This window comes from Centruroides vittatus, unplaced genomic scaffold, assembly GCF_030686945.1.
Source record: "Centruroides vittatus isolate TY-2023 unplaced genomic scaffold, ASM3068694v2 contig_13, whole genome shotgun sequence".
NCBI lineage: Eukaryota > Metazoa > Arthropoda > Arachnida > Scorpiones > Buthidae > Centruroides > Centruroides vittatus.
The window spans coordinates 90067-117485 of record NW_027120828.1 but is presented as its reverse complement, the minus strand read 5'-3'; the positions used below and the strand labels follow the sequence as shown (position 1 = coordinate 117485).

General features: G+C 26.7%; 2 protein-coding genes across 2 annotated transcripts in view; both read right to left on the bottom strand.

Moving 5' to 3' along the window:
• Nucleotides 1-17824, bottom strand: part of cta (Guanine nucleotide-binding protein subunit alpha cta) — a 31733-nt gene extending 13909 nt beyond the window's left edge. Inside the window, exons 1-2 of the mRNA XM_067287851.1 lie at nucleotides 17269-17824; nucleotides 9433-9483 (exon numbers count right to left, since the gene is read on the bottom strand). Coding sequence (XP_067143952.1) covers nucleotides 9433-9483; nucleotides 17269-17751 — 534 coding nt within the window. The 5' untranslated portion in view covers nucleotides 17752-17824. The remainder of the gene's footprint in view (nucleotides 1-9432; nucleotides 9484-17268) is intronic.
• A 1996-nt stretch (nucleotides 17825-19820) lies between these two features.
• LOC136989730 (homeobox protein unc-4-like) lies at nucleotides 19821-26473 on the bottom strand. The gene is made up of 3 exons (XM_067287983.1): nucleotides 26398-26473; nucleotides 20334-20494; nucleotides 19821-20258 (listed from the first exon to the last, which is right to left on the bottom strand). Exons 1-3 carry the CDS (start codon nucleotides 26471-26473, stop codon nucleotides 19824-19826), a joined length of 672 nt encoding a protein of 223 aa, XP_067144084.1. The 3' UTR covers nucleotides 19821-19823.
• Nucleotides 26474-27419: the final 946 nt, after the last annotated feature.

The window sequence follows — 27419 nt, the reverse complement described above, 5'->3', positions numbered from 1 at the left end:
ACTAGAATAATCAATAATTTTGGATTCTCGATGGGGCCGATTATACACCTTTCGGAGATTAGTGAAGAATTATGTAGACAGCTTACTAGATGCGTAATGGAGAATTCATTGGTACTGGACGCGGAGGATATCCGGTCACGAAAGATGCCGAATTCATATAATATAATACTGGACTACCCAAATATCAATAATTATAAGTTACTTAATCTCCCCTTTGGTGTTAGGAGGTTCTTCGCCCAGCTTCGCCTTAATAATGATGTAATAATGATTGAAAACAAGATTTATATCTATTCTAAAAGTGAATGGCCGAGGTGTCGTGAAAATTTCCTCTAAATTTCATCTGGTCTGTGGATGCGGAAAAGCAATAGTCCTAAGACAAAGTTTCGATTTAAATTTTTTAAATGAGTGCTCCTCGGAAAAAGAAATGTATTTTTTTCTTTCCATGTGGCTAAGTTAAAATCTATTTATAATTTGTATAATTTTGTTAAAAAATTTGTAACTATATAATTGCTAGTTAAAATGTGAAGAACACTAAACTCTCCCTTGTAGAAACATAATGGCCTAATACAAATAAAGATGGATTGATAAAAAAAAAAAAAAGAAAAAGAAAGAAAAAAAAAAATATATATATATATATATATATATATTTATTTATTTATTTATTAGAAGTTCACCAATAAGTGTTCACATACTAAAAGATAGAAGTTAACTAATTACAATTCACTTTAACTAACTCTTGATTGTGAATATAGCCATAAATGCTTAAAGAACTCTATATATAAATTTTAAAATTGCAGATTTAAACTTAATTAAAATATTAATATACTGTACATAGTTGTTTAGACTTAAGGATTTTGCATTTATGGATAGAATTATTTAAACAATTCACATTGTAGAGATACTCTAAAGATCTTTACACTTGAGAATTTATATTTTCATTGATAATTTCACATGCATCTCATTTTTGTTAGACTGTTCTAACTTTTATTGAATGTCTGATATTCCAACCTGGTGCCTTTACTGAATTTAAAAAAGAAATGTTGCATTTATGTTCTATTCGTATGTTTAAAATTTGTGTTTGATTTTTGCCTGAGGACAAAAGGCTGTATGTCTTCAGAAGTACATGCAATTTTTAAAAAATACTTATTAACTGTATGTGTTAGGTGTAATTTCTGTCCCATATTACAGAATGGTGTTTTCAGAATATAGAATAATTTTAAAATGTAACTTGTTGTATAATATACATATTATGTTATGTGTAACTTTTAAAATAAAATGTCTCTTCCAAACAAGTCACAAAATAAGCTTAAAATTCATTTATTTTTCATCTAAATTTTTTATTGCTCTATCTAATAATTGTTAAGTATATAACAATTAAATAATAGATTTCATTTCAATTCTTCCATTATCTCAAACTTTAATAAATTAGATAAAAGCTTAGAAAAGAATTTAAAATTTACTACCAGTTAAATTTTAATTGAAGCTATTATTAATATAGTAAATTAATCAAAAATCTATGCTCCTGTATCAAATTTATTAAAAAAGTTTAATTTAGATAATATATTTTTTTCCTTTTCCTCTTCTAAAATAAATTACATCCAACCTAAACATCTGGCAACTGGGAGATTCCAACTGAGTTAAACTGACCTATTAAATTACTTTAACTTTTTAAGCATACTAAGATTTATATCAATTTTTATCTTGAAAGAGATTGGAATTCATTTTATTTCAAATAGTTCTTGACCAAATGATACTGTAAAATTCTATTGCAATAAAAAAACTTAACATATTCAAAAATAAATTTCTTATATACAAATGTTCATACATTAAGGATAATTCATTAAAATTTCAATTAAATATTTACTATCTTCTTAAAGAAGATTTAAAACATTGTTATTGTATTAATTTTTTTTAATAATTCATTTTCTGTTTTTAAAGTATTTAATGTAATTAATAATAAAACAAACTGCTAAAGTTCTGATTACCAAAAAATATTTAAGAAAACATTTGACCTTCAAGGTGATTTTAAATTTGAAATAATTCTACTCTGTTTATCCTGTCTGCTGAGGATGACCTAAATTGAAGGTCGGAAACATTTCTAATTAAATATTTTTTTTTTGTAACGAGAACTTTAGCAGTGTGTTTTATTATTATTTTCATAATAGTTCCAGGTTTCTTAGAATTTTATAATTTAACATAATTCTAAATTAGTTAATAAAAATTATAAAATGATACTTAAATGAAATATTTGTTAACAATTTTTTAAAAAGTAATAAAACAAATCTATTGCTTAATAAAACCAGTATATTAAATAACATATAAATAATATAAATGTACACATGCATTAATAGTTTAATATCTGCAAATGATGAAGAGAAAAATTTTAATTATGTTAATAGTCATTATTACACCTAAGTGACTAATGATCAATGCATTACTCACTTTTAAATTAGATTTGATTTAAATAAAATAACATTGTAAAAAAATTACATGAGTCTTTTGCGTGATCTTTCAATTTTTTGTGATTTCTTTAATTATAAAATCATACTGTCATTGATTTTAACATGAATGGAGTAAAAAAATTCAATTAATATTGTAAAATGATTTTATGGTATCTATATTAAAATATATTTTTTAATATTACAAAATAAAAACAGAAAATTTTTAAAACTTAATTAAATTTTAAGATTCTATTACATTGCAATGTGAATGAAGAAGAATAGCAAGTTTTGATCTAAGATCAATTATGATAGTCAACAAAATTTTATTAAGTTTTCTACATGTTTGTTACATTCTGGTCTTGATTTTCATAAGGGATATATATATATATATATATATAAACACCACACTTTTTCCCACTAAAAGTTCTGGCTAAATACAAAAAAAAAAACCAACAAAAATAACATTTGAACTTGGCATCATATTCAAAAAATAAGAAAAATGCTTAATTCAGGAAATCAGAGTGTTTTTATTTATTATTCAGAAATGTTTTTGTTCTTTTATAAGAACATCAAATGCATTAAACAATACTTGTATTTGTTCTAATGCACTTGATAATTTCATAGCTGATGTTCTTATAAAGCAATAAAAACATATCTGAATTAAAAAATAAATGAATCTGGTTTCCTGAATTAAGATTTTTTTCTCATCTTTAAAAACAAACAAGAAAAAAAAATCAGACTTTTTAAAACACATGATAAATCTCTAAATTAATATGTATTATATATTTTAAAATATTTATGTACCATATAACTAAAAAGTTTTTATAATTGTGTTGTACTTCTTTTAGACTTCTTTTTCTTTACACTTAACTGCCTAATCCAATGTTTTCACTAACCAGTACTACTATATAGAATAATTAGTCCAGACTAGCAAGCATGCTCTGCAGTCTGGAATTGAGAATGTTTCATGAAATGTGTAAATATTTATTAATGCAGAAATTTTTAGGCATATTTTATGCAAATTAAATATTTTAAAATTTAAAATTTGAATACTTATTGTATAAAATTAAATATGTATCAAAATTTACATATATTCTATGAGAAAAAAAAATTTAGCTGGAAGTTATCCTTATCATTACTTGTAAATATCATTCAGTGCAATCTTTAATTTCTTGAATCGGAAACAAACATTCTACTCAAGAATATTTACATTAATAAACTTTTAAATTTTCATTCATATTTTAGTTTATAAAATAAATTAAAATTGTATAATTGTGTATTATAAATCAATTTATCAAGCTTACAGAAAAAATTATATAAAATTTATTATTTTATCATTTGCAAATCTCTAACAACATATACACTAATAAATCTAATTAATAAAGCAATTAAATATGGAAATGATTTTTATACAACTCTATCATGGGATTCAGAAAATTTAAAATACTTTTAAAAGTATTTTTAAAAAATTTGAACTCAACTGTCAGAAATGTTTCAGTTGTTCAGTATTTTTGAATTAGATTAAATTCAACACAAAAATTAGCATAGGCCTAAATTAATATATATATATAGGAATAATAATTTATATGTAGAAATACCTCACTTAATGCTACTTTATTTAGTGTGGAATTCACTATAGCAAAATTTATAATGTGCATCTTGAATTAAATTAATGTGAAATGATTGACTATAATGTGATCAAGAACTAGAAAAACTTATTTAGGGCAGTTGTGGCTAGCAGCCAGTGTTATCATTCCTTTTTCTTAAGCTAAATTGGCAATATTTCCAACAACAGTCTCTGATACAGTAATTTTTGCTGTAGAGTTTTTAAAATCTTTAAATAATTAGCATGTACAATATGAATTTCACTGCACCTTTTATAAAAAAAGAATAAGCAGCTTTTTATTTATATAAATTTATAATACAAGATAAATTAGTAAATAAAAAGAAACTAAAGTAATTTTTCTTATCAAATACATTCCCAATTACTATAAATTCAATTAGTGCAGCAATTTTCTGAAATTTATTAGCTGTACTAAGAGATTCCTGTATTTTTCTATAGTTATTTCTTTTCTAATATTTTTTTATTTTTCCTTCCAACATAATGATTAGTTAAAACATAACATTCAGACTTCAAGGGGAAAAAATGAAAAATTGCAAAAAGAAAACATTTGAATGATGCAACACTATACAACTATTTGAAAAAACATTACTGAGAACATGCCACATTGGTTTTCTATAAACATTCTATTTCAACCATTAAAAAAGATGCCTTTTTTCAAACTGCTAATCTCCAAATTGAAAAAATTAAGAATAATAATAATAATTATATACACAAAAACACTTAATTTTCTCTAAAGATTTAATATTTAATTCATTTAGACAAAGAAAATGAATGTTATACTATAGGCAATAGTTTCTAATCAATAAAAATTTAATATTAAAAAATTTAAATATTAAAATTTAACTTAAAATTACATAATAATAATAATAATAATAATAATAAACACATCACTTCCAGTTGCAAGCTCTTGGCACAGACAGATTATTTACACAGACATAATCAAGTAGCAAAATATAATATACCAAGAGCTTGCAAACAAACACAAATTATTAGACATCCACAAACCATACTACAAATACATTCCACAGACAGTATTGGAAAACAACACACACACAATGTACTATGACAGAGCCATAATCACAGATAAAACAATTTACCACAACAGACCAGACATCACACTCATTGACAAACACAATAAAATTACATACATTATAGACATATCCATTCCAAACACTCACAATATACAAAACGCACGCACTGAAAAAATTAGCAAGTACACAGAACTTGCCAGGAAATCAGGCATCTGTGGAGGATGGATAGGGTACTTATTGTATCTATAGTTCTCTCCTCTACAGGTGTGATACCACACACACACTACACAAAAGCCTGGAAACATTGCAATTGAATAGAAATACATACATCACACTACAGAAGGCTACTATACTGAATACATGCCATATTGTTAGGAAATTTCTGAATACAGACACTGACAACTTAATTTTAGTTTTGTTTTGGTTGCTATGCCTTGACTCTGGTCCGGCATAGTACACAGCCACTGATGTCAACTGAGTATAACCCACTAAACCCAACATAATAATAATAATAATAATAACGTATCTGTATAACAATATAAACTAGGGCAAACGTTTACCAAAGCACACTTGTAAATAAAAGATAAATTATGAAAGTTCTAAAATGTGCATTTATCTTTTTAACCTCACAGAAACACAAGATAAAATTGGGATCAACTTTCTTTTATAGGCTATTCCTTTCTTAAATATGTATGATTGTTACAAAAATCTATAGAGAGGTCAACTACATTGTTTGACCTTGTGTTCCTGTGGTTTGAAAAGAATAAAATAGTAAATATTCCTCCTTCACATTTGTCTTCTAATTACAAGTTTTTTCGATAACTATCAACATAAATTTTATTATTTAAAACAACAATAAAATTGATCTGAGTTTAAACTGCAAACATTTATTGTTAAAAAAAGTTCACATATGAAAAGTGTTATGGATCAATATACATATATTTAGCCAAACTAAAAATTCGCTCTCTAAAAATTCAAAATTGTTTTTGGCAATTAGAGATAAAAAAACGAAACATATTTCTGCATTTCAATATTGTACTTCTTGCCATTTGTATATTTGATATTTCAAAAATCAAGGAGACATCTGAAATGATTTTGATTCACAAAACACATACACAAAAACACAGTTTTGGTCACAATTTGTCCAATTAGTACAAAAGATTTCAATTTATAATTTTAAAAATTTGAATACCATCAAATGTTAATAATAAGAATGTAGAAAAAAGTGTAAACATTTTCTTTAACAATATAAATAAAGTTGCATTCAAATTGCATTTCAATATAAGTGTGTTGATATTTACATAAAATTATAAATTAGGCAAACATAAATCTAATTATATAAATTTGAAATTAAGTAGAAAGTCAAGAAATCATTATTTAATATGCATTAAAAATTAATTACTATTGCATAGTTAGTGATATTAATTTAAATATAAACTAATAGACTTGTCAAGTATTGCAAATTAATTTTATACAAAATTTCATCTTTTAAAATTGTGTTGACAAGGGAAATTTGGAAGCAAAACATTCATGTTTTAATTTCATACACAAATCATCAAATTATAGCAATAAGGTATTAGAATAAATTTTACATAATTAATGCATTAAAACAATTTTAAATAATAAATTGTAAAAAAAAATACACAAATTACTTGGAATGATTCTTTGTTAGAACAATTCTGTCAGCATTAAAAATATTCAGTGGCTCTATCACGATTAAGAGACAAAGTAATTTTTAATGGATTAGAAGATTAATTAATGTTTTCAGCTTCTTACAAACTATCTTTAAGCTAATTAGAAAACTTATAAATTATATTAGAATATTTTGGTAATTATCCAAATTTAATTGATGTTCTATTTATTATTCTTTTAATATGAAAATTACCTTATAATAAACCAAAAATTTTGGTTACAATAATCAAATTCTTGCTGAATTACAAAATTAATTTTCCTTAATTCTTAATTTTGTTGTTATTAGATCATTTTGTGCATTTTATAATTATTTGTTTTGTATCACATACATAGTTTGTTAATAATGTAAGTGACACGATTTTTAATATTTCCTTATTTCAATTTTAACTTTAAAATATTTTTGTACATTTATATTGGTTAAATTTGAAATATCATATTACATTCACATCTGACATTCTATATTAATTATTATTTTCTATATACTTTAAATAAAAAACATATTTGATTAAAGTTTTATTGTTTGCATTAAAATTATGTACAAAATTTAAAAATAATTTTGTACTTAAAACAAACTAAATATATCAGAACAACTGTAGACTATAAAAGAAAAAATTTCCAGTGTGATGCTTGAAAAGTACTGTATATATAATCCATAAGTATTAAATATTAGTTTAACAGTATATAATGCTTTAAAAATGCTTTGTAGAAAGAACTTATGGTTTTCAACATAGTAGCAACAATACAACAAAATTTTAAGTAACAATTTAACATTTAGCTTTTCAAATTAGGTTGCAAAATCTGCAAATCTAATATTTTGTAATATCTTGCCCCCTATCATCAGAAAAAAATAATAAATACAGGAACAAAGTTGCAACATTAAATTTACTGAGTTCCCTGTAATGCAACATCCTATAGTTTGAGTTCCTAATTCCTATAATCCTGAAATATATGACTATTGAACTGCAATTTGCAAGATACTTGACAAGATACACATTGTTTTGAACTAATTAGTTTTATAGGAAACTCAGTCATAAAGAAAAATGTTGTATAAATTTTTAAACATAATTTAAGATTCTCCCAAAATACAAGAGTAATAATTATTTAAAATTTTGATAATTTTTAATAATTTATGTTTATGCTTTGATACAAATTTAATTTTCTTGTAATTGACCAATTAAACTGAAATACTATTTGTACAAAGTTAAAGTCCACACTATCAGACTACATTAAAATCTTTTTTATAATGCAAGTACTTTCAATGATACAAAATCATCATCAGGTTAATGAATGTTTTGAATTTAGAACAGAACAAAAGTTCTCACTCCATCTTGTGCCATGCAATACACCCACACTTGAGATTCCTAACTTGTAGATCACACTTTAAAAATTTTTCAACCAAGATGCCATACTACCCTAGTCATCTTGTGTTATAACACTACAGACTCACATTGTAAAAATGTTTTGAGAGTTCTGTTGCACCTTTGTTTTTGTTTGCCTTTTATTTTTTGTTCTTTCTCATACTCATGAGCCTTAAATTCATCATAAAATTTAAATATTTTGAATATTTAAATGTTGAGAATGTTAAATGAAAATGAAGTTGAGATATTGTACAGTAAAAGTGGTATATGCTAGTTTTTTATATTTCACAGTTATACTTGTTTTGTTTCCATCAATACTTAAATGGAACCCTAGTAATATTTCATTGTATTTAGACAGTATATTTAATACATGAAAGTATGGTACTGTTAATTCAATTTCCATATAGGAGAAGGTTAGCCTACTGTTGTACTCAGCCTTTCAATTGTTTCTAAATTTTAAACTCCAGTAAAACAATTTAGCTATTGTATTTTATTTCTGTTTATATTTATAGCTAAATAACATTTTGTTATAAATATTGTAAAATTTGTTCTTGACCTGCCTTTGAAATTACATTGCTTTAACATAAAAAAAATTAACCTTTCTACAGTGGGTTAGTCAGATATGGAACTACCACGATGTAGTGGAGAATAAACATGGAAAATTTTTTAAGAATTTTCCCATGCCGTTTTTCTCATTTCCTTTTCAAAAAAAAATTTTTTTAACAGTTATGTCTAGTAAAGAAAAATCTTTTTTAATTGTCATATAATTCCCTTTTTTATGTAAATTTTTTTTCCGCAGCAACTTTTGGCTAGTTTTTGGCGATATCCGCAAAATTCCTTTGAAGATATAGACGTCATTCAATACTGCCATGTGATCGCCCTTGATGGATATATTCATCAATCACTGCAGAGTGGTTAAGTTTGAAGAATTTTGTAAAATTTTTGTAGTAAATTTAGGAAAAATAGTTGTTTTAACATATGCAATTATGTATTTCCCTATGTATAAATTACTCTTTTGTAATTAATTTTCAAATCTTTTAGGTTTGTCACAGTCTTTATTTTCACAGTGCACAGTACAGACATGAAATGTTTTCAAATTTGCCTGATTTCTGTTTATTTTTATTACAAAGCTTTGTCAGATTCAAAAATCTGTGCTTGAAGATGTAACATATTGAAAATAATAACAATAGAAAATTGGTTTAATTAAAACAGAAAACAAAATATACAAAATTTACTAAATTTTTTTCAATTTAATAATAATAATTTTATTGAAGAAATTTACTTACTGGCACAGCAATTCGATTGAGATGATCGAAAAAATAGGAAACACTTTCACTCTGCATAACAAATTTTTTTTATTAATAATAATAACAATTATACCTAATATCTTTATTTAAAATGATAAATTAATTAATTAAACATAAGCATTTTAATTATAATAATAAAAGAGTTTAACATATATAGTCTATTATTTTTAAAAATAAAACATTAAACATTTATGTAACACTAAATCATATAATCCAAAGTGATGTAACAACAAATACTTCATTTTCAATTAACTATTACATCCTTTTGAGAAGTTCAAACAACTGCAAGACAAATTTAGCTAAACAATAGACAATTGTTTTCTAAAAGTATACTTCAATTTAGATTCTTATCCTTTTATAGATTTCGACATTTTCTTTTTATTTGTATTAAAAAATTTGATATGAACAACACAGCACAAAATTGGAAAAAGTTTTACATATATACGAATTCATAAAAAATTTATTTTGTTCAGCTATCAAACATTGTTTCAAATGTATTGTTAATTATAGTAAATTAAAGATTAAAATATATTTACTACAGAAATGTAAATTATATTATATATAATTAAAAAATAATATACATTAAAATTTATATAATTAAATAATTTTATAATCTCATTGCTCTTTTAATAAATCTAATCAAATTTAAATCTAATGAATAAAAACAAATATATAGTAAGATTTCATTATTAATTAGCAATCAAACTTTTGTAGAAAATGTTTTATAATATAAATTGAATAGTTTCCTCCAAACTGCAATTAATTTGTATTCTAACTAAACATTTGTTGTTTTTATATATAATTCTAATTGTTAACAACAAAATCTGAAACTTGGATGGGTACATGACAACTAGGGTGATGATCAACTGGGTGATTCACAATGGGCAATAGTCGAGTGAATGACGGTTAACTGGACAACCATCATTTGGGAACCAGAAACTTAAAAATTTTTGCATGCTTAGCAAGCATACAATTTTGCAGATATTTTTTATTTACTTATTTATTTTTTGTAAATATTGGTAAAATATATATATAAATATGGTTACGACTTATGATGTATGAGTTATTTCCAACTTAGGAAATGTTTTGGAACAACCTACAAGCACTGTTAATTGCTTCTGACATAAAATAATTAACAAAGCACATCAAAAAAAAGCAGTTCTTTGAAAACAAAATATTTCAAAAAACTTTTATACCTTTTTGTTTTAACTTATATTTTATTTAATGTAATGTATTTTTAATTTTATGTAATTGTTGTCTTTGTTTTTATGTACCTATATTTGTTAATTTTGGGATAGATATAAACTGTCCTTCAAGACTTTTCTATTTACTTGTAAAAATAAATAAATAAAATATGTATAGATATATGTAACATGTACAGATATGTTTGTTAATTATAAAATCATTCTTTTAACTAACTTAACTTGTTTCTTAAAAAAATATCATTTAAATTTACTGAGTAGTAGATCAATAGAGAAGAATGGTTATTTTAATAAACAAAACAATAAAAAATTTTCTTTTTCTCTACCACTGATCTCTTATTTTGTTGCCCAGATGTCTGGAATCCAGTTAGCACTAGCCCAGTTGACGGTATCCCCATTTGGATAAGCCACAGCATTTAAGCTGCTAAATTCAAAGAAATTAATTCAAAAGAGGGTTGTCAAATGTTTTGTAACAGGAAAATATAAAAGATAAATTACAAACGGAAAAAAATATCATAATTTCAAGAATTTCAAAATTCAAAACTTTCGTAATCATAACAAAGTGGAAATGTTTTATTTATAACAAAATTATATAAATAATTAAGATATAATAGTTGCATATGAATATCATATTATATCTTATATATAAACATTTAATTATGTAAACTGATAAGTACTTAAACAAAAACAATTTTGTGATATTTGCATTAAATTCCAACTAGTAATTATTTTAGAAGATAATTTTAAATTATTTGTAGTTTACTAAATAAAATGATGATTCGTAACTATAATAAAACAACGAATTTAAAATTAAAAATAAAGGTTAATTTATAATTAATTTTAATTTCATAAAGTCAGGCATAATCATAAATATAAAGATACTGAATAGTTCAGAAAATACATACTGATTATTAACATAAATGCCACTCAATTTAATTATTATAATCTTTTTATTATCAGTTTTTTATAAGAGGGATTAATAAATAAAGTAACAAAGTCTGTACAACAGAGAGGAAATGACTAATAGCCTATACCTTGAGATCAGGGACACTGCGAGGTGTCATTCTCTTGTACAATAATGTGAGACCATACACTACTTAATGCATTTGTTCCCAAATTGATATGCACTGGGAAGTTTTGGAACACTTTCTCTGAAGCCCAAACCTGGCACTCAGAGATTTCCATCACTTTGATCCAATGAAAAACATCTCCATGGACAATTTCCAACTTTGGAGTATCTAGACATAATTTTTTTTTTTTTTTTGTTGACAGAATGGATGTACTGATTACCCAGTGGAACAAATGCTTGGACAAATTTAATGATTCTGTGAAAACAGTGTTCTTATCTATGTATGTCTGGCTGTCAGTAGCACCCACAGACTATACAAAAGGGAGGCACAAGGTATAAAAAAGGGCATCATACATTATGCAAAAAGCTTCAAACTATGAAAGAAATAAGAATCTGGCATAAAAAAATAATCATCAAATAAAATTTTAAGAGCATTGTCTATTGGCATTAATAAGGTTTTGATGAGTAAAATACAAAAATAAATACAAAATATATCACAAGCATTTTTAACACGTATAAAATGTCTTCTTCAGGCAAAATGAAACCTAACCAATCATTACTTTAGATGCCTGTGAAATGAATCTTCATCCTTGTACAATGTGGAGATTGCAACAGCTTATTCATCTGGAAAATAATATTTATTGAGAAATTGGAGCCATATAATAAGCCCATTCTAGAGTTCCCAAAAATATGTTTCACTATTTAGTGATTTAAAAAATTAAATCCTTGCAGTTAATATTTTTCAATCTTAGTTTGATTGTTAATTAAATGCATAATTTTAATAGTGCACCATTTAAATTTAAAATAATTTCTTCTAATTAGAAGATACAATGTTAAACATTAAAAAATAACACGTGCATTCCATTTAGAACCTATTAATATTAATGTTAAAATTTATATCAATGTTCTAAAACCTGTTTTTGTTTTGCCTGAAAAAGATATTCTATACATGTCAAAAGTGCTTGTGAGATATTTCATTTATTTTTGTGTTTTACTCATCAAAACCTTATTAACACTGATAGACAGCACTCTTAAACTTTTATCTGAGCTTCAAACTATGATTCAACATTAAATCAGCTGTCCCACAAAATGATACTGATTGCAATCAGGGCTAACTTGACCTTGAGAACCTTGTTTTCAAGACCAAGTTTTGGTCAACATATGAAGTTACATGGGACAATGGGCAAACACCATTCATTAGCTTTTTATATTTGCAGAACAGGCATGAATTTTCTGTTGTTTGCTGTTAATGGAATTTGGAGCCTTCTTCAGGATTAGAGAAGAGCAACACAGATGAAAAGGGAATACACGCACCAACATAGAAGAACCCTTGCTGGCTGTAGTTTCATATTTCTATTAATAAAAGTTATGTTCAAAAATTCACTTATTGCCTTATTTATTGATCCTCTCTAAAGTAAAACAAATTTTTGAATAATTAATTAATGCAAACATAAACATCCAAACCCAATAGTTACAAATGATTGACAAATTATATTGGGCCATACTACACCTACTATTCTTAGCAGGAGTTGTGGGTTCAAGTCCTGCTTCAGGATGATTCTTTTCTTCCAGAGTCTTCTAAAATAATTATTAAAATATTAATTTAATTATAATAATTAAATTTAGCATGAGATTACATCTAACACCTGCCTGTAGTCCAAATTACTTAGCACTTAATTAATATAGTAGTAGTAATATAGATCAATGTATTGGCATTATATATGAGCCAAAAATAATCTAATCATTAATTGAGTATACTTGAGCCATATTAAGTGAATTATAAAAAAAATAAATATAGTACAATCAATGCAGCATCAAACCTTTGTAAAATTAATACAGAAGCAGCTATATAAGAAAGAACCTGTTGTAAATAGTTTGCAAGATTTAAGGAAATTTTGATATAAACAATGAAACAAGCAATAGCTAATGACCAAATCTGGGCATTAAATCAGTAAAAAGTTTACATTTACAATATGTATACCTTTTGAATTTTAATTGTTTTCAGTAGAAATTACAAATTATTGGAAGCACAAGTGTATTTGAAAGCCATAAGATTTGTAAACAAATATAATATATGGATACATCATACTTTGTCAAACCAAAATTTATTGGATTATATGACAGCAGGAAATTTTTTTTCCATATATATAAATGCATAGTAGTATACATAGTAACATTGACTACTAATACACTCAAACCTGTTTTTATGCGGTCTTTTTTTGTGAGATTTTTTATACGTGCAATGTTGTTTTGTGCAATTATTTTTGTGCAGTATACCAATTTGATTGAAATTCATATACCGCACACAAAAAATCACACAAAACAAATTACACAAAAATAGACCGCACAAAAACAGGTTTGAGTGTAATAGAAAACATGGCTGCACTATGACCATGTCCAGAGGAAAAATCTTCAGCAATGTCAAAATGCTCTAAGTTACAACCAAAAAAAAAGTATGTATGTTTGATAAGATTGCAAAAGTTTTGTTATAAAATAGTTTGACCCAATGAACCCATTATGACTGATATTATGCTCTATTTGAGAACTGTAGTTGACAATTGTTGAAAATTCCTAGTAGTAATAAATCTTTTTAATTAGTTTAATTAATAGATTAATGTTTTTTATCAAAATAATGTACCTTGACATATTGTAATTAAAATCCAGAAAAAAACTAAAGAGAATTGTAGTGAAAAATACAAAAACGTCTGTTATATTTTCAAAATCTTACCTTCCAATCATCATCATCTCTGTTCTCTACAGAACTTTTTTAATGAAAAAGTATTTGAAGTTCAATAAAATTACATTAACAATTTGATACTAAATACTGTACTCTGAATTTTATCAAGACATTTTCCAATTATCTGACAGAATAAAAAATTTTTTAAATCAAAAATATAATATTTTCATTGACTTAGATTTAATACAATGAAAAACTTTTTCATATTTAGCAAAAATAATCTTTCCAGACAATCCAATAATCAGAAAGACACATAATGTACTGCAAAGTACTGTACATAACTTATGATATTAGCTTGGTTTAAAATTGTTTTTGTTCAAAAACAAAAGTTGAGAAAATGGAAATCTTTACTTTAAAAAGTAAAGATTTCCATTTTCTCAACTTTTACATTAAAATGTAATCTACATCACTAATGAAGTTTGTAGCTGGAAATTTTCATGATTATATTTCTTCTGAACATTATTCATCATTCATTCAAATCTATTGAAGCTAATGAAATTATTTTTATTATTATTTAAAGAATAATACAATTAACTTAATTAACAACAAAAAAAATTCCTTTATTTAGATATAAAATATTATCTAAAGAAGATCTGACTAATTTTTAATATAAATTAGAATTTTATGTTTTTCTACATTTCTTATTGAATAAATCTCTTTTTTAATAAACTACAAAAAGTAATAAGATAATAAAGTAATAAGTTTTAAATCTTTATACAGAGTTTCAAAGTACTTTTCAGGACTCAATTTCTTGCTATTCAAAAATATATTTAACAGATTACTTCTACTGGTATTTAAATATTGAACTATGATTTACTAAATTTGTTAACACCTGCTAAAACAGATGTCAATGTACTGATATGTTTATAGATATGTAAAGATCTTGGACACCTGGAAATTAAGTTTATCCTTTTCCTCATCATTTGATGACAAAACACCAGTAATAAATCTCTTACTAATCAAAAACAAATATATCTCTTCTTAAAAATGCAAACTAAACTAGATTCTAAATATATATATATATATATATATATATATTGTAAATATAAGACAGTAAGATAAAGCTACTGTTTCAGTTTCAGGATTGTACAGTTATTTATTGATAGTTTTGCAGAATATTATATTTATATATTAGGCCTATAACAACAGACAGTTTTAAATTATACCAAAATATTTTTTGAGAAGTTTACATATGAAAATAGTCTCAATAAGTATCAAGAGAACAGGAAATGTGTATCCATAAAAGGTATAAATGACAATTGTCTAACTACAAAGAAAACGCCTTTTAAAAACATTTTTATATAAGTTGTTTTGCCAACTTCTCATAAAAGTTCATTTTATAATAGAAACAGAAATAGATTTAATTCTTAAAAAACGCTTATAACAAATTATCTAAGTAGAAAATTCATAGCATTACATATATATATCATCATTAGATTATATGATTATGAAATTTAATTGCAACAACCAAAAAATACTCAATTTTACGACTTAATTCCTAACATTTTTTTTGCTATTGAATTTTATCAAAAAAAAAAAATTTTTTTATTTTGTCAAATTTATATATTAAAATTTAAAATTAGCTTTATAAAAGACTATATAGATACAGTATATCTTGTAGCAACATCAATATATGTCACTGCAAGGTTGACTTTAATTAGCAAAAGATAACATAAAACTAATAAGACAATACTTTGCAACATATTATCAGCCTATTAAATTAATAATTCATAGTATGTTAAAAAAATTCTAACTGTAATTAAAAATATTTCAAATCTACTAATTTATCATAATTAAATAAAATTATAGTTATTTGTTTAATTAACTCCGGTTGACAAATAAATTGTTTAAAATTAATTTTTTTCCATTTATGTTAATCTATATATTCAGATATGTTATATTTTCAAACTGGCTAGAAATAAAAATAAAATAAATGATAGCAGTTCTCAAAATTTTCTTTACAATGACATATCATTGACATTAACAATGTTACTCAATTTTATTTTTGAATAAAACAATACTCTCTTTAATTCTCTTTATCTCTTCTTAATGATAAATACAATAAATACAAAATACAAATTGTGCATTTTATCAATATTCATTTCTATGTCATTTCAAAGAAAAACTATGTTAATTTATTAAAAACCTTCATTTTTTGGAATGTTCAATAATTAAAACAAAATATTTAATTTTATAAAGTTGATGACAGACTTTTGACAGATATTTTATGGAACTAGATGAAATGATTTATATTGTGAAAGATATACGGGGGGGGGTGCAAAAAGTAGGTATAAAGTTGAAAATCTAAAATAAAAATAATAATAAATGCCAAACATTTGTATTATCTTTTATTAGTTCGTATTCCTTATTTATGATTTAATTTGTATATAAAAATAAATGTTTTTTCTTCCTATTTTCTCCCTGTATGTTTTTTGTTCTGCAATAACAATTGTATACCTACTTTTGCACCCCCTTGCATATATATACGTACACCCTACAAATGTACAGTTTTGTTTTATTTTGAAATTCCAGCTTTAATTTGAATCATACAGAGTAAGATTTATGTTATTAATTTTTAATCAAGGCAACAAATTCAAAAATTCTTGCCAATATGAAGAACCATAATAAAAATAGTATATTTTAAAACCTAAGCAAGGCCAAAACAATTTTACAATTTCTTAAAATTAATCCTCATCGTAACTCCCTCATAACTCAACTTCCTCAATAAACACTAATTAATATGTAAAATGTATAAAAGAAGTAATTAACATATATTTTAAATTTATATATATATATATATTTCTCACCAATTGAAATTCCCTTCTCCTGTCAAATGCCATCCTAATGGAGGGATCGGACCACAAATGCCGAACCGATTCAGCATATTCCGAGAACAAACGTTGATCCATAAGCATTTTATCTTCGTAAGACATTAAATGACGGCCGTACCTGCTATTGTCGGCATTACCCCACTCGATATGAAGTTTCTGCCTGGCATCGACTAACACCTTCATACCTTTGACAATGTTCTGATATATAATGAAGCGGTACTCGTTGAGACAATCGACGTCGAAGTAATGTCCATGAATGATCCTCATCTGTTTGAGGAACGTGCTCTTTCCGCTCTCACCAGCACCCAAAAGTAATAGTTTGATCTGTCTGCGTATAGTCCTCTTATCCCTTTTCAACATTCTGTCGATTTTTTTACTTCTCTGTATCTGTTCTATTTCGTCTTGACTATACCTTAAACGAAGGAGACACGAACACCACGAAAACACGCCAGAAGCCATCTTTGAAATAGTCACGCCCCTCGTGACAACTCGCGTGACCTCATGCTACTTCCGGTTATGACGATATCCGGAAATTCGTAATTGAGGATTACCGTTTAGGAAACTGAATGAATTGATAAGGGCTGACGACGATTATTTCGAATATAAATCCTTCCGGAATGTTAATTTACTTATTCGATAAAATGTTTGAATGATTTTATTCTTCCTTCTATAGTCATTTTTTTTTAACCTATGTCAGACTGTTTGGGGTCGAATTTTATATCGAATCAGCTCCCGTCTGGACGTAAACAACTTCATTTTTTCCCTACTTCAAAAAAAAAATCCCTCTCCACCTTTTAGCCCCAGAAGTGAAGTTTGACCCGTCTCAAATTAAACGAAAATTCATTTTTTCGCGTCTTTATACTGTTATTTAAGTGCATTAACTACAATGACCTTCTTCATTATAAAATTTGATGAAAGGAAGCTGTTAAAGTGGAGAATAACAGAAAAAAAATGCAGTAAAATGACGGAAAATAAAATTTAAAATATTTAAAATACGTCAATAACGGGAATTTTTATAAATTATATTTTATTTTCTACGTCATAAATATAATTATTGAATAGTTTAACTAGAAAAATCCCTATTTTTAAAATTAAAAAGATATCCCTATTGAATCATTTTTTAATTATACAAATGCGTTTAGGGAAATTTGAGGATTTTTCCCTACACAATTAATTTTATATGGCATTTTCCTCTTTATTAGTTGTCATTGATATGAAACATGTTTTAATCGACTGACAAAAGGGAAGTAGTCTAGTTAAAACATTTTATTCCCGGGATCCACATAACTGCCGGTTTATGATTCAATTTATTCCGCCCGGAACACGATTAGAGTTATTAAACATTCTGGGTCATTGTTAAGAGGACGACGGCAAAAAAAAAAAAAAAAAAAAAAAAAACAATAATAGGGAAAAATTCTAGTTTTTTCCCTATTATGTCGTCTACTGATTACGGAAGAAGCATGTAAGAAATGATAAAACAAGATTTAAATTATTTTAAAATTGAGTTTTTATTTTAAAATAATCGTACATAATTTTTATTAGATAATATCTAAAAAGATAAACATATCAATATATAAATATTTTATCGATAATTTTCTTATGTAAACATTATTCGAGTGACAGGAGATAACTTTGGTGATTGATCGACTGATCATTTTTATAAATTTTCTTATTTTTTTAAATCTATTTTTATATCACAAAATTCATCATTTTAATAAATTTCATATTATATACTACTGTATTAATTCGTGGTATTTATTTCAAAAAACTGAGAAATCCATCCGTAATATAATAATAATGTAGGGAAATTTCCCTAAATTGATTGGGGTTTTTTCTTAACTAATTTTATTTTTTTTGGACGTTTATTTGAACATATTTTTAAAATAATAGATAAATTTGGTTGCTTATTTTATAGAATACATTCATTAAATAATGCATAAGTTATATTTAGAAAAACTTTTTTAATTCCCCTAAATTTACCAAAAAATTCTTAAAATTTAATTGCTATATCCGGACTTAAAACATAATATTATACATTTTTATCCAGTTTTTAAAAACTAAATGTTATTGCAGTGTTAAAAAAACAAACATTAAGCAACTAAATAATGTGAATACGAACGTAAATTGGTAAAAAAATTAGGGAAATTGTTGAATGAACTTAGCATTATTAATTTTTTAAATAAAGTGAAATTTCTCTAAATTATTTTTCAATAAAATTAATTAATATGAATTATCTGATATAACTAAAGTTTTTATAGGTCTAAGATTTAAATAACAAGTATACTATATTTTAAGTAGATTTTTAAAATGCTAAGCTTTTTTTGAATTCTAAAAATTTATAATTAAAGGGAAAATTCTTAAAATTACCCTAATATTAAAAAAATTCCCTAGAGTTAACAGAAAATTGCGAAAAAAAATCCCCAGAAAACGCTCTAAATTTTAAAGAAATTACTTGAGATTAATAAAATTAAAGTTAATCTCTAAAATTGTACAGAAATTTCTCTGAAAAAGCTTAACATTTAGTAGAGTATTTATTTATAGAAATTAGCAGGGGACGGGTGTAAGACCGGTACAGATTCGTGGCTATTTGTATGCCTTCTATCCGACAAAAGACTCTCGATAGTAAAGAGCGTTGTTTTTCGTGTTAACAGTCCCAATGATTGCAGTCGTGACGTCATCTTTCTAGAAAAAACGTAATTGGCCCTTTCCAATTCTTTAACAGTTTGACGTACCGATTCGATTGTGACGTTTTTAGCGATTTTCTTTTGCTCCAAGCGCTCTACCTGTCGTTCCAATTGACGATATAACTTTTTTATACGCTGATTTTTTGCTTTTTTCTTTAATTCCTCTTCGGATATCGGTTCGCCGCTGCAGCTTTTCGGTAGTGAGTTTTGAGAAGGACGTCCCGGACCCTTTTTCGTGTTCTCTTTCCTTCTCCACTTGGCTCGACGGTTTTGAAACCAAACCTACAACAGAAAACATATCAAAAATTCAAATTTAGCAGCAAAATTAGGGAATTTTTAGGGGAAGGGGGAAATTACCTGTACTCTAGATTCGACTAAATCCAATCTCAATGCTAGAGCTTCCCTGGCATATAAATCAGGATAGTGACTAGTACGAAATGCTTTTTCCAGCTCCGATAACTGCCAAATGTTAAAATTTATGCGCGTTCGTTTCCTTTTTTCCTTCTCTTTCTTAGTTTCTGTACAGAAAAAACAAATATATTTTTTAAAGTTCTGCAATATCGAAGTTCAATGTCTTACAGAATTCAACTTCATGACTTCCTGAAAAGATATTTCCACGTATAAACGCGATAAGAATAAAGCACATCCTGACTTAAACGTATACAAATACATTAAATAAATAAATAAATAATTTATGCGTGACCTAAACCTGAAGTATTTAAATTTTACATTTATTTTTTATGTAGGTAAAGTGAAGAGGCGAAGTAAATTCTTGGAAAAAATATGAAGTCAACATCTTAGAATTGTTATCTCCCTGGATGTGCCTTTTGTAAGGATGTAAATAAACAACACGTAAGTTTGTGACATAAACCAGTCTTTCATTGAATGCAATTTTTTAAAATTTATAGTTGACCTTTAACAAAAACATAGATTTATTTTTTTTTTTTTGTTACATCTTTTCAGGAAAATATCATTAAAATTGATTGATGACAATTAACATACAGCAAACTCCTCGATTACCTGTAATGCTTATATAAATATAAATTAAGGACTTTTTTTAGAATTTATTATTTATTTATTTTTATCTTCATTTTAGAGATTTGATTATTCAATTTAAGCGCTTGAAAGTATAGCTTTTGGGATCTTGTAATATTAAGTCGATAGAATTTCGAGTATTTAGCCTACTATTAATTATAGGAAACCGGATAATATAGAACGTAATATCTGATTCTGTGGGATGAAAATCTGATTTTCTAATTTTACGATTGCAAAAATGGGATGGAGAAAATAAGATAAGTTAATGATGCCCCGTGATGGGGCCTCACATTTATAGGAACCTCTGAAATATTTATAAATATTAGTCATTCCGTTGCTTGTGTATTAAAATAACATCTTTGTCAAATTTTATTATTTAAAATAATATAGTGCAGCTTTTTAACTCTGTTTTGCTTTTTTAATATACTGGGGGGGCTTCAAAAAAGTAAATAGACCAGGCAGCGGCGCCCGCAGACTATATAAAAAACGGGCGTCGTATGTATATTATATATATATACTGTGTATATAAAACTCTAGAGCTCCCGACGACAAAGGGGAAGGAACATGCTCCAAGTACCCCAATGTACGGGCGCCCTTGATACTAGGCCTTTTTTGTCCTCAAGAAGACCAGAAATAGAAAAGGCCTTCACATCTACAAGAGTCTCGATTATCTGGTATTCCGTGTTATTTAGCTGCAGGTGTTTTATGTCACTTTTGCTGGATATTTTGAAAAATCACAGTGTTTGATCGAAAATCCACGCAATTTAGAACCGCGTGCAAGCGTCGAGCAGCACGCAGTTCTAACTGAATAAATAAAGGTTTTTTTATAGAACTTTTTATATCGTTACCGAGCTTATCTAACAATCTGCTTCTAAATACAGCTCATATTACAATCGTTCCCTATTAACTGAAATTTTTTATTATTCAACCTGCCGCCGTTTCCGTTTAGGCCGGATAATCGAGACTCTACTGTATTGTTTTGACTAAAAATTATTTTTATATCTAAAAAAGTAATTCTGTATATTGATAAGAGAAACAAAAATGTTTTGTTAAGTATTAAACATATTCTAAATCAAGATAATCGGATTATTATTACATTTTATCGCATTTATCTCACGATTTTCAGGTCTCCTGCTAAGTTAAATCATACTTAGAATGCATTTCATCGGAAAAGAATTTAAATATTTACTTGAAAATCATAGATTTTAACGCCCCAAAAAAGTATTATTTACTACAAAATTAATAAATTATGAAATTAAGTTATAAGTCTACGCAGTGCCGATTTTAAGCATAGGCAACTTTAACAATAGGGTCCTTTTGCTTAGGACCTTGCACCTTTACAGGTTTCAATAAGCGCAAATATATAGGAACTGTGGGCCCCACAGAAGGGGGCCACGAGATTCAATTTCCCTCCTACTGGTATTTGCTTTATTTTTGTTTTTCTTCTTTGCTCAAACATCTGGATACGCCACTGACTTGTGAGTGGAGTAACTATAATCCTCAAGCGAAAAGATGATCCCTCTAGTTCTCCTTTACTCTACTTACAGAAGCTGTACTTAGCGTAAAGTACAGCACGTTAGTTACAGGAAGACTTATACGTATTTATTATTCATTGTCACGAAGATAGATTAAGGTAGTATAGGCAGAAATTAACCTGTTTCTAAGGGACATGATTTTAATGAATCGATTGATTGGTTAGTTATTTAACTCATGTAAGCTTGAGTCCTTCTGAGACAAAATCTTGGAGAGCCCTTAGTAAGAATCAAGTACAGTACCACTTACAATACCATATATTGTGTGATACGTGCTTTTAAACTAGGTAATATACAAGGGGCCTCACGTGTTTACACTTTCAGGGCGGATTGGAAGGTTGCGCAGACGCATTTGCACCCCTTTCTGGGTGTTTTTTCCGAGTAAAGCTGGGTGGGAACCTGAGGTAGTAAAAAAGAAAGTTTGTAAGGCATATTGTTTCCTTTCTGTACCCCCTCTAAAGATTTCTAGATCTGCTACTGCGCTTGCCTAGGGCCTCGCATAGTCCAAAACCTCCACTGGATGAACTGCTTTGTAGAGCTTTAGGCAGGGTGTTACAATGGTGCCTCACAGGTGATATTTTGTACAGTATTAGTAATTTTTATCCGGAAACAGATCACAGGGAATACAAGTGTCCTATTCAATTACATGATTTTGTTTTCATAATTTCAAAGTGTAATAACGAGCTATTTTACAATTTCCATGCCTTTTTCTGCAATAAAAGATAGAAAGTAGACCTATACTTCCGAAATCTATAAATTTCTTTACAGGCTGCAGAATGAGTACCAAAGAACAATGATATAATAAGAACTACGAAAGGAAAATTGTTGAAGAAAGTGTTTTGCAAAGTTTATTAAGTCGTTCAACAAAGCGGAAAGGTATTTAACAACTCGATTTAACTTTTGTGTGACATCAGCGCAAGGAATTACAATTTAATTGAATTAAAGAAACTATTAACGTTACATAAATAGGTTAATATGCAAGTAAATAGTTTTAAAAACTTTTAAAAAATAATACATAATAATAACAATAATAATAATGTAGTCAATGGAATTCTTATAGAAAATTTTAAAACTTTTATTAATAATAACTAGGGCCTTCTAGTATTCGAGAAAAAGCAGAGCTACTTAACATTTCTGAGGCTCCCGGTGTGATTAAAATAATAAATAATAATAAATCTAACAAAAATAAATGTTTTTTCCTTAATACAGAGGAAATACTATAGAATAAATAAGCTTTACAAGTGCTTTCAGTCCTCTTAAATGTGAGGACATGCTATAATGGGGCCTGGCTATCGCAGAGAATGTTCTAATAATAGTAGATATTAAACATATCATTTATAAGTTGTAAAAAAAAAAAAAAAAAAAAAAACGATAAAATTCAAAATCATAAAATGTTATTGCTCAATTTTTTTGTAAGTAATTAAATTTTGTTTAGACCCACAATAAATTGATTTTAAACTGTTTAACAGGTTACTTTCTAGTACAAAGGTTAAATTACGAAGCATTTTCTTTGCATCGCAGTTGTTAGGCACTGGTACAGGAGCGATTTAGTAGTGTTGTAAGCAATTTTTCACGCTATATTTAATAAAATTTCCTCGAATATATGTGTAAACGTTAATATATTATCTATTCTCTCAATTTCGAAAGTGCTGAAACTATTCTATCAGCTGTCAAAAATATTTTAAAAACCCTCAGTTTTATTTCTAATAACTGCTCAAAAACTCATTAGAATTAATTTTTCTCTTTTGTATATTATGAATTAATGAATATGAAATTTAATTTATTAGATTATTATATCATAATATAATAAAAATCTGTGCTCAAAATTATACAGGCTAATACAAAATTCTATATACGTAGGACCTACTACATTATGCAGTCACAGAATATGATCTACGTTGGTGCCATTTAATGGAATGCACTTAAACATGCGTTACTCCCACTAATGAAAAACTCATGTTAACACATTTAAGATTATGTATGCACATACACAAGTGTGTCCCTCCGGATGTCTGTTTTGTACGAGTCTCTCTACATAATCAGAGCCTCTTAGAAGTCTTAAAACACTTGATCCACGTATATTTCTGAGGGCCTCAAATCAAAAAACAATAAAACAATATTTAAAAACGTGTTATATTTTTAAACAATAAAATAAAGTAAATTTTTTAACACACAAGAAATATGATAGTTAATTTTTAACAGATGTTTTTAAGGCCTCCATATATGTGAGGCCCAGTAATCTATTCATATTTAAACCTTGCGATAGAGTCACGAGTATAGTTAGTTTCTAGCATAACATAGAACTCGGATCTTAAATAACAATATAACTTTATGCGGAATGAATAGAAGTATTTTAATTTAAATTTTTTAACTAGGAAAAATGATTATTTATATTATTTAATACCATTTAATTACTTCCAGAGTTTTTATTTAATGCTTTTTAGAGCGGCCTTGACGAAACGAGATTAAAGAAAGAAAAACTCCTGTTGAAGTATCAGGATATAGATCTGTAGATAATATGAATGAAGAATCTAGGCTAATGTGACACAAATATTAATAATACAAAGCCTAAGCGAGGATTCTGGCCACAGAATATCTTTGCTCATTAAAGAAAACACTTTGTCATAAAATTAAACTTGTGTTTAGTCTACCGTTTCGTAAGCTGGAAATGGTAACATATTTAATTTTTTCTACCCCCCACGATAGAATAAAATAAATTAAATGCATTTGACTGACTCATTATCAATATTATTAGTCAATTTACTTATAGATATTTATAGAAGTTCGCTCTTTGTAACTTTCTATAAGCGATGGAGTGAAAAGCATGTTTAAAAATTTAATAGAAAAGAGATATTGTTTAATTAGTTTGTTAAATTTTTAAACTTCTAAAAGTTTGACATATCTTATACCCCTTTTTCTGACAGTGCCTTACGGTAGTTCAGTTTTTAAATCTGTATAATTGCCTGTAAGCCATGTTCATTTTGTAGACTTTACTTAATACTTTTTACTTAATATTTTACTTTACTTAGTTCTTTTATTTATATAAATTAACTTGGAAAGGATATTGCACATTGAACTAAACTACATTACACAACTAAACAGATCTATGATTCATACTATTAATTGACTGTGAAAAACAGTATGACGATTCTGTACGTTTACGGTGTTAATTATTTAATTAAAACTATTTTCTTTTGAATTAATCGCAAATAAGTGTGTTTTGTTTAAAAAACAGTTTTTTTGCTAATTTACAACTTGAAAGACTCAGAATTTTGAAAAACTTTAATTAGGCCTATATTCGTTATAAATTAAATAAATATTTTTTCAAATGAATTTAAAGCTAAACTTTATTAGGAACCAGGAATAAATCTTTATTACCGGCTCCGTAGCATAGTTAGTGATCAATTTTGAAAATAAACTGGCTCCAAATCTCTCGAAAATAATCGAAAATAAAATTAAATATTCACTAAAAACATCCAGATTTTTCATAAAGAAGATAATATTAAAATAAACAGATAATATTCAACGACGATAAATCGAGTGAAAGTATGGAATTTTATCAAACATTCTACAACAATAGAGAAAGCATGCAAAAAATCTCAATTGAACAAGTTAGCAAAGATTAAATCAAAGTTCGCCAATGACTTTTCATATTGATTTTTAAATGGATGCTCTAGATTCTTCTCATTGTTTTTAATGCGAAACGTCAGAATTCTTTCTCCTTTTTTCGTATTTTATTGCCGAGAAAGAGAAGCAATAAAATATTTCATGACCTTAAGAAGCCTAGAATAAGCTTTCTAGAATGATTTTCATAACCTGTAATTTCGTCCGGGGATGAAAAAGTAATTACTGACTTGAACGATAAGAAAATGGGTTTCGTATTAAGTAGCAGCAGCAAAAAAATGTCAGAGATCTTAATCTTCGAATCATCCATCACGATCTCGTTTAAATGCTGATGAATATAGTCTATTCTAGCTTGCCTTCAATGTACTCTTATATAACTCGTACACAGTTAACACCTACTTAAAAGATATTATCGCTTGCCAAAATTTTATTTATTATTATTTATTATTTTTAATATTATTGTATTTATTTTCAAATATAAATTAATGTAAGGCATTTAGGCTAAAATGTATATAGGTCCTAATCATGAACTATGAACGGATTTAGACTTGTTTTGTTCCTGCGCTACAACGTACAAGAAGTCCTTCTTCCTTCGCCAAATAAACATGGAAAATATGTATAAATTTTCAGAAATAGAACGAGGCCTCGCGTATCGAGGAGCCTAAGGTTTGGTTTGATTTAATGTGATAAGGCAACGCAACACATGGGCAATCTGCGAAGAAGGATGACTCTCGGAAAACTTTCTATGGGAAACTGACCCCTATGTAGGTGTTAGAGGGTTCTTCCACGATCTAACATCTACATTAGGGTCAGTTTCCCATAGAAAGTTTTCCGGGATTAAAGAGGGGCCATCTGTCTTTCCTTAATCTCGGGAACGGAGTTAGATAGATAAAAGACAAAATTAGATATGGAAACCTTGGGGCATGAGTCCCCGATTAACTATATACGAATTTCCGATGAAAACCAGAAGTTACGTTATTTTAATTCGAAACTTCCCCTGAAAGCAGTTTATAGATTACCCAGCACGATTCTATTGTTAAAGGAAAAGTATGATGTACAGGGGCAAGACACTACTAAAAAAATTTAAGGTGGAAAGCATATATTGTAAATTAAATTAATTAAACATATTTAAAAAATTGCCGTCCGGCATTGTGACGATGTCACAATAAATAACTGCTCTTTTTTAAAAAATTTCTCTATCAACTTAGGCTTGAAAAGTTTCCTTAAATTTATTTAACGATTTATAAAATGT

Bases quoted from the DNA above. Each gene is read 5' to 3' on its own strand.
- LOC136989730 (XM_067287983.1), bottom strand. From the start codon at position 26,473: ATGATTCGAAGATTAAGATCTCTGACATTTTTTTGCTGCTGCTACTTA. The intron at 20,495-26,397 runs GTCAGTAATTAC...TTTTCTGTACAG, and splicing joins CCCATTTTCTTATCGTTCAA to AAACTAAGAAAGAGAAGGAA. The intron at 20,259-20,333 runs GTAATTTCCCCC...TTTCTGTTGTAG, and splicing joins TAGTCGAATCTAGAGTACAG to GTTTGGTTTCAAAACCGTCG.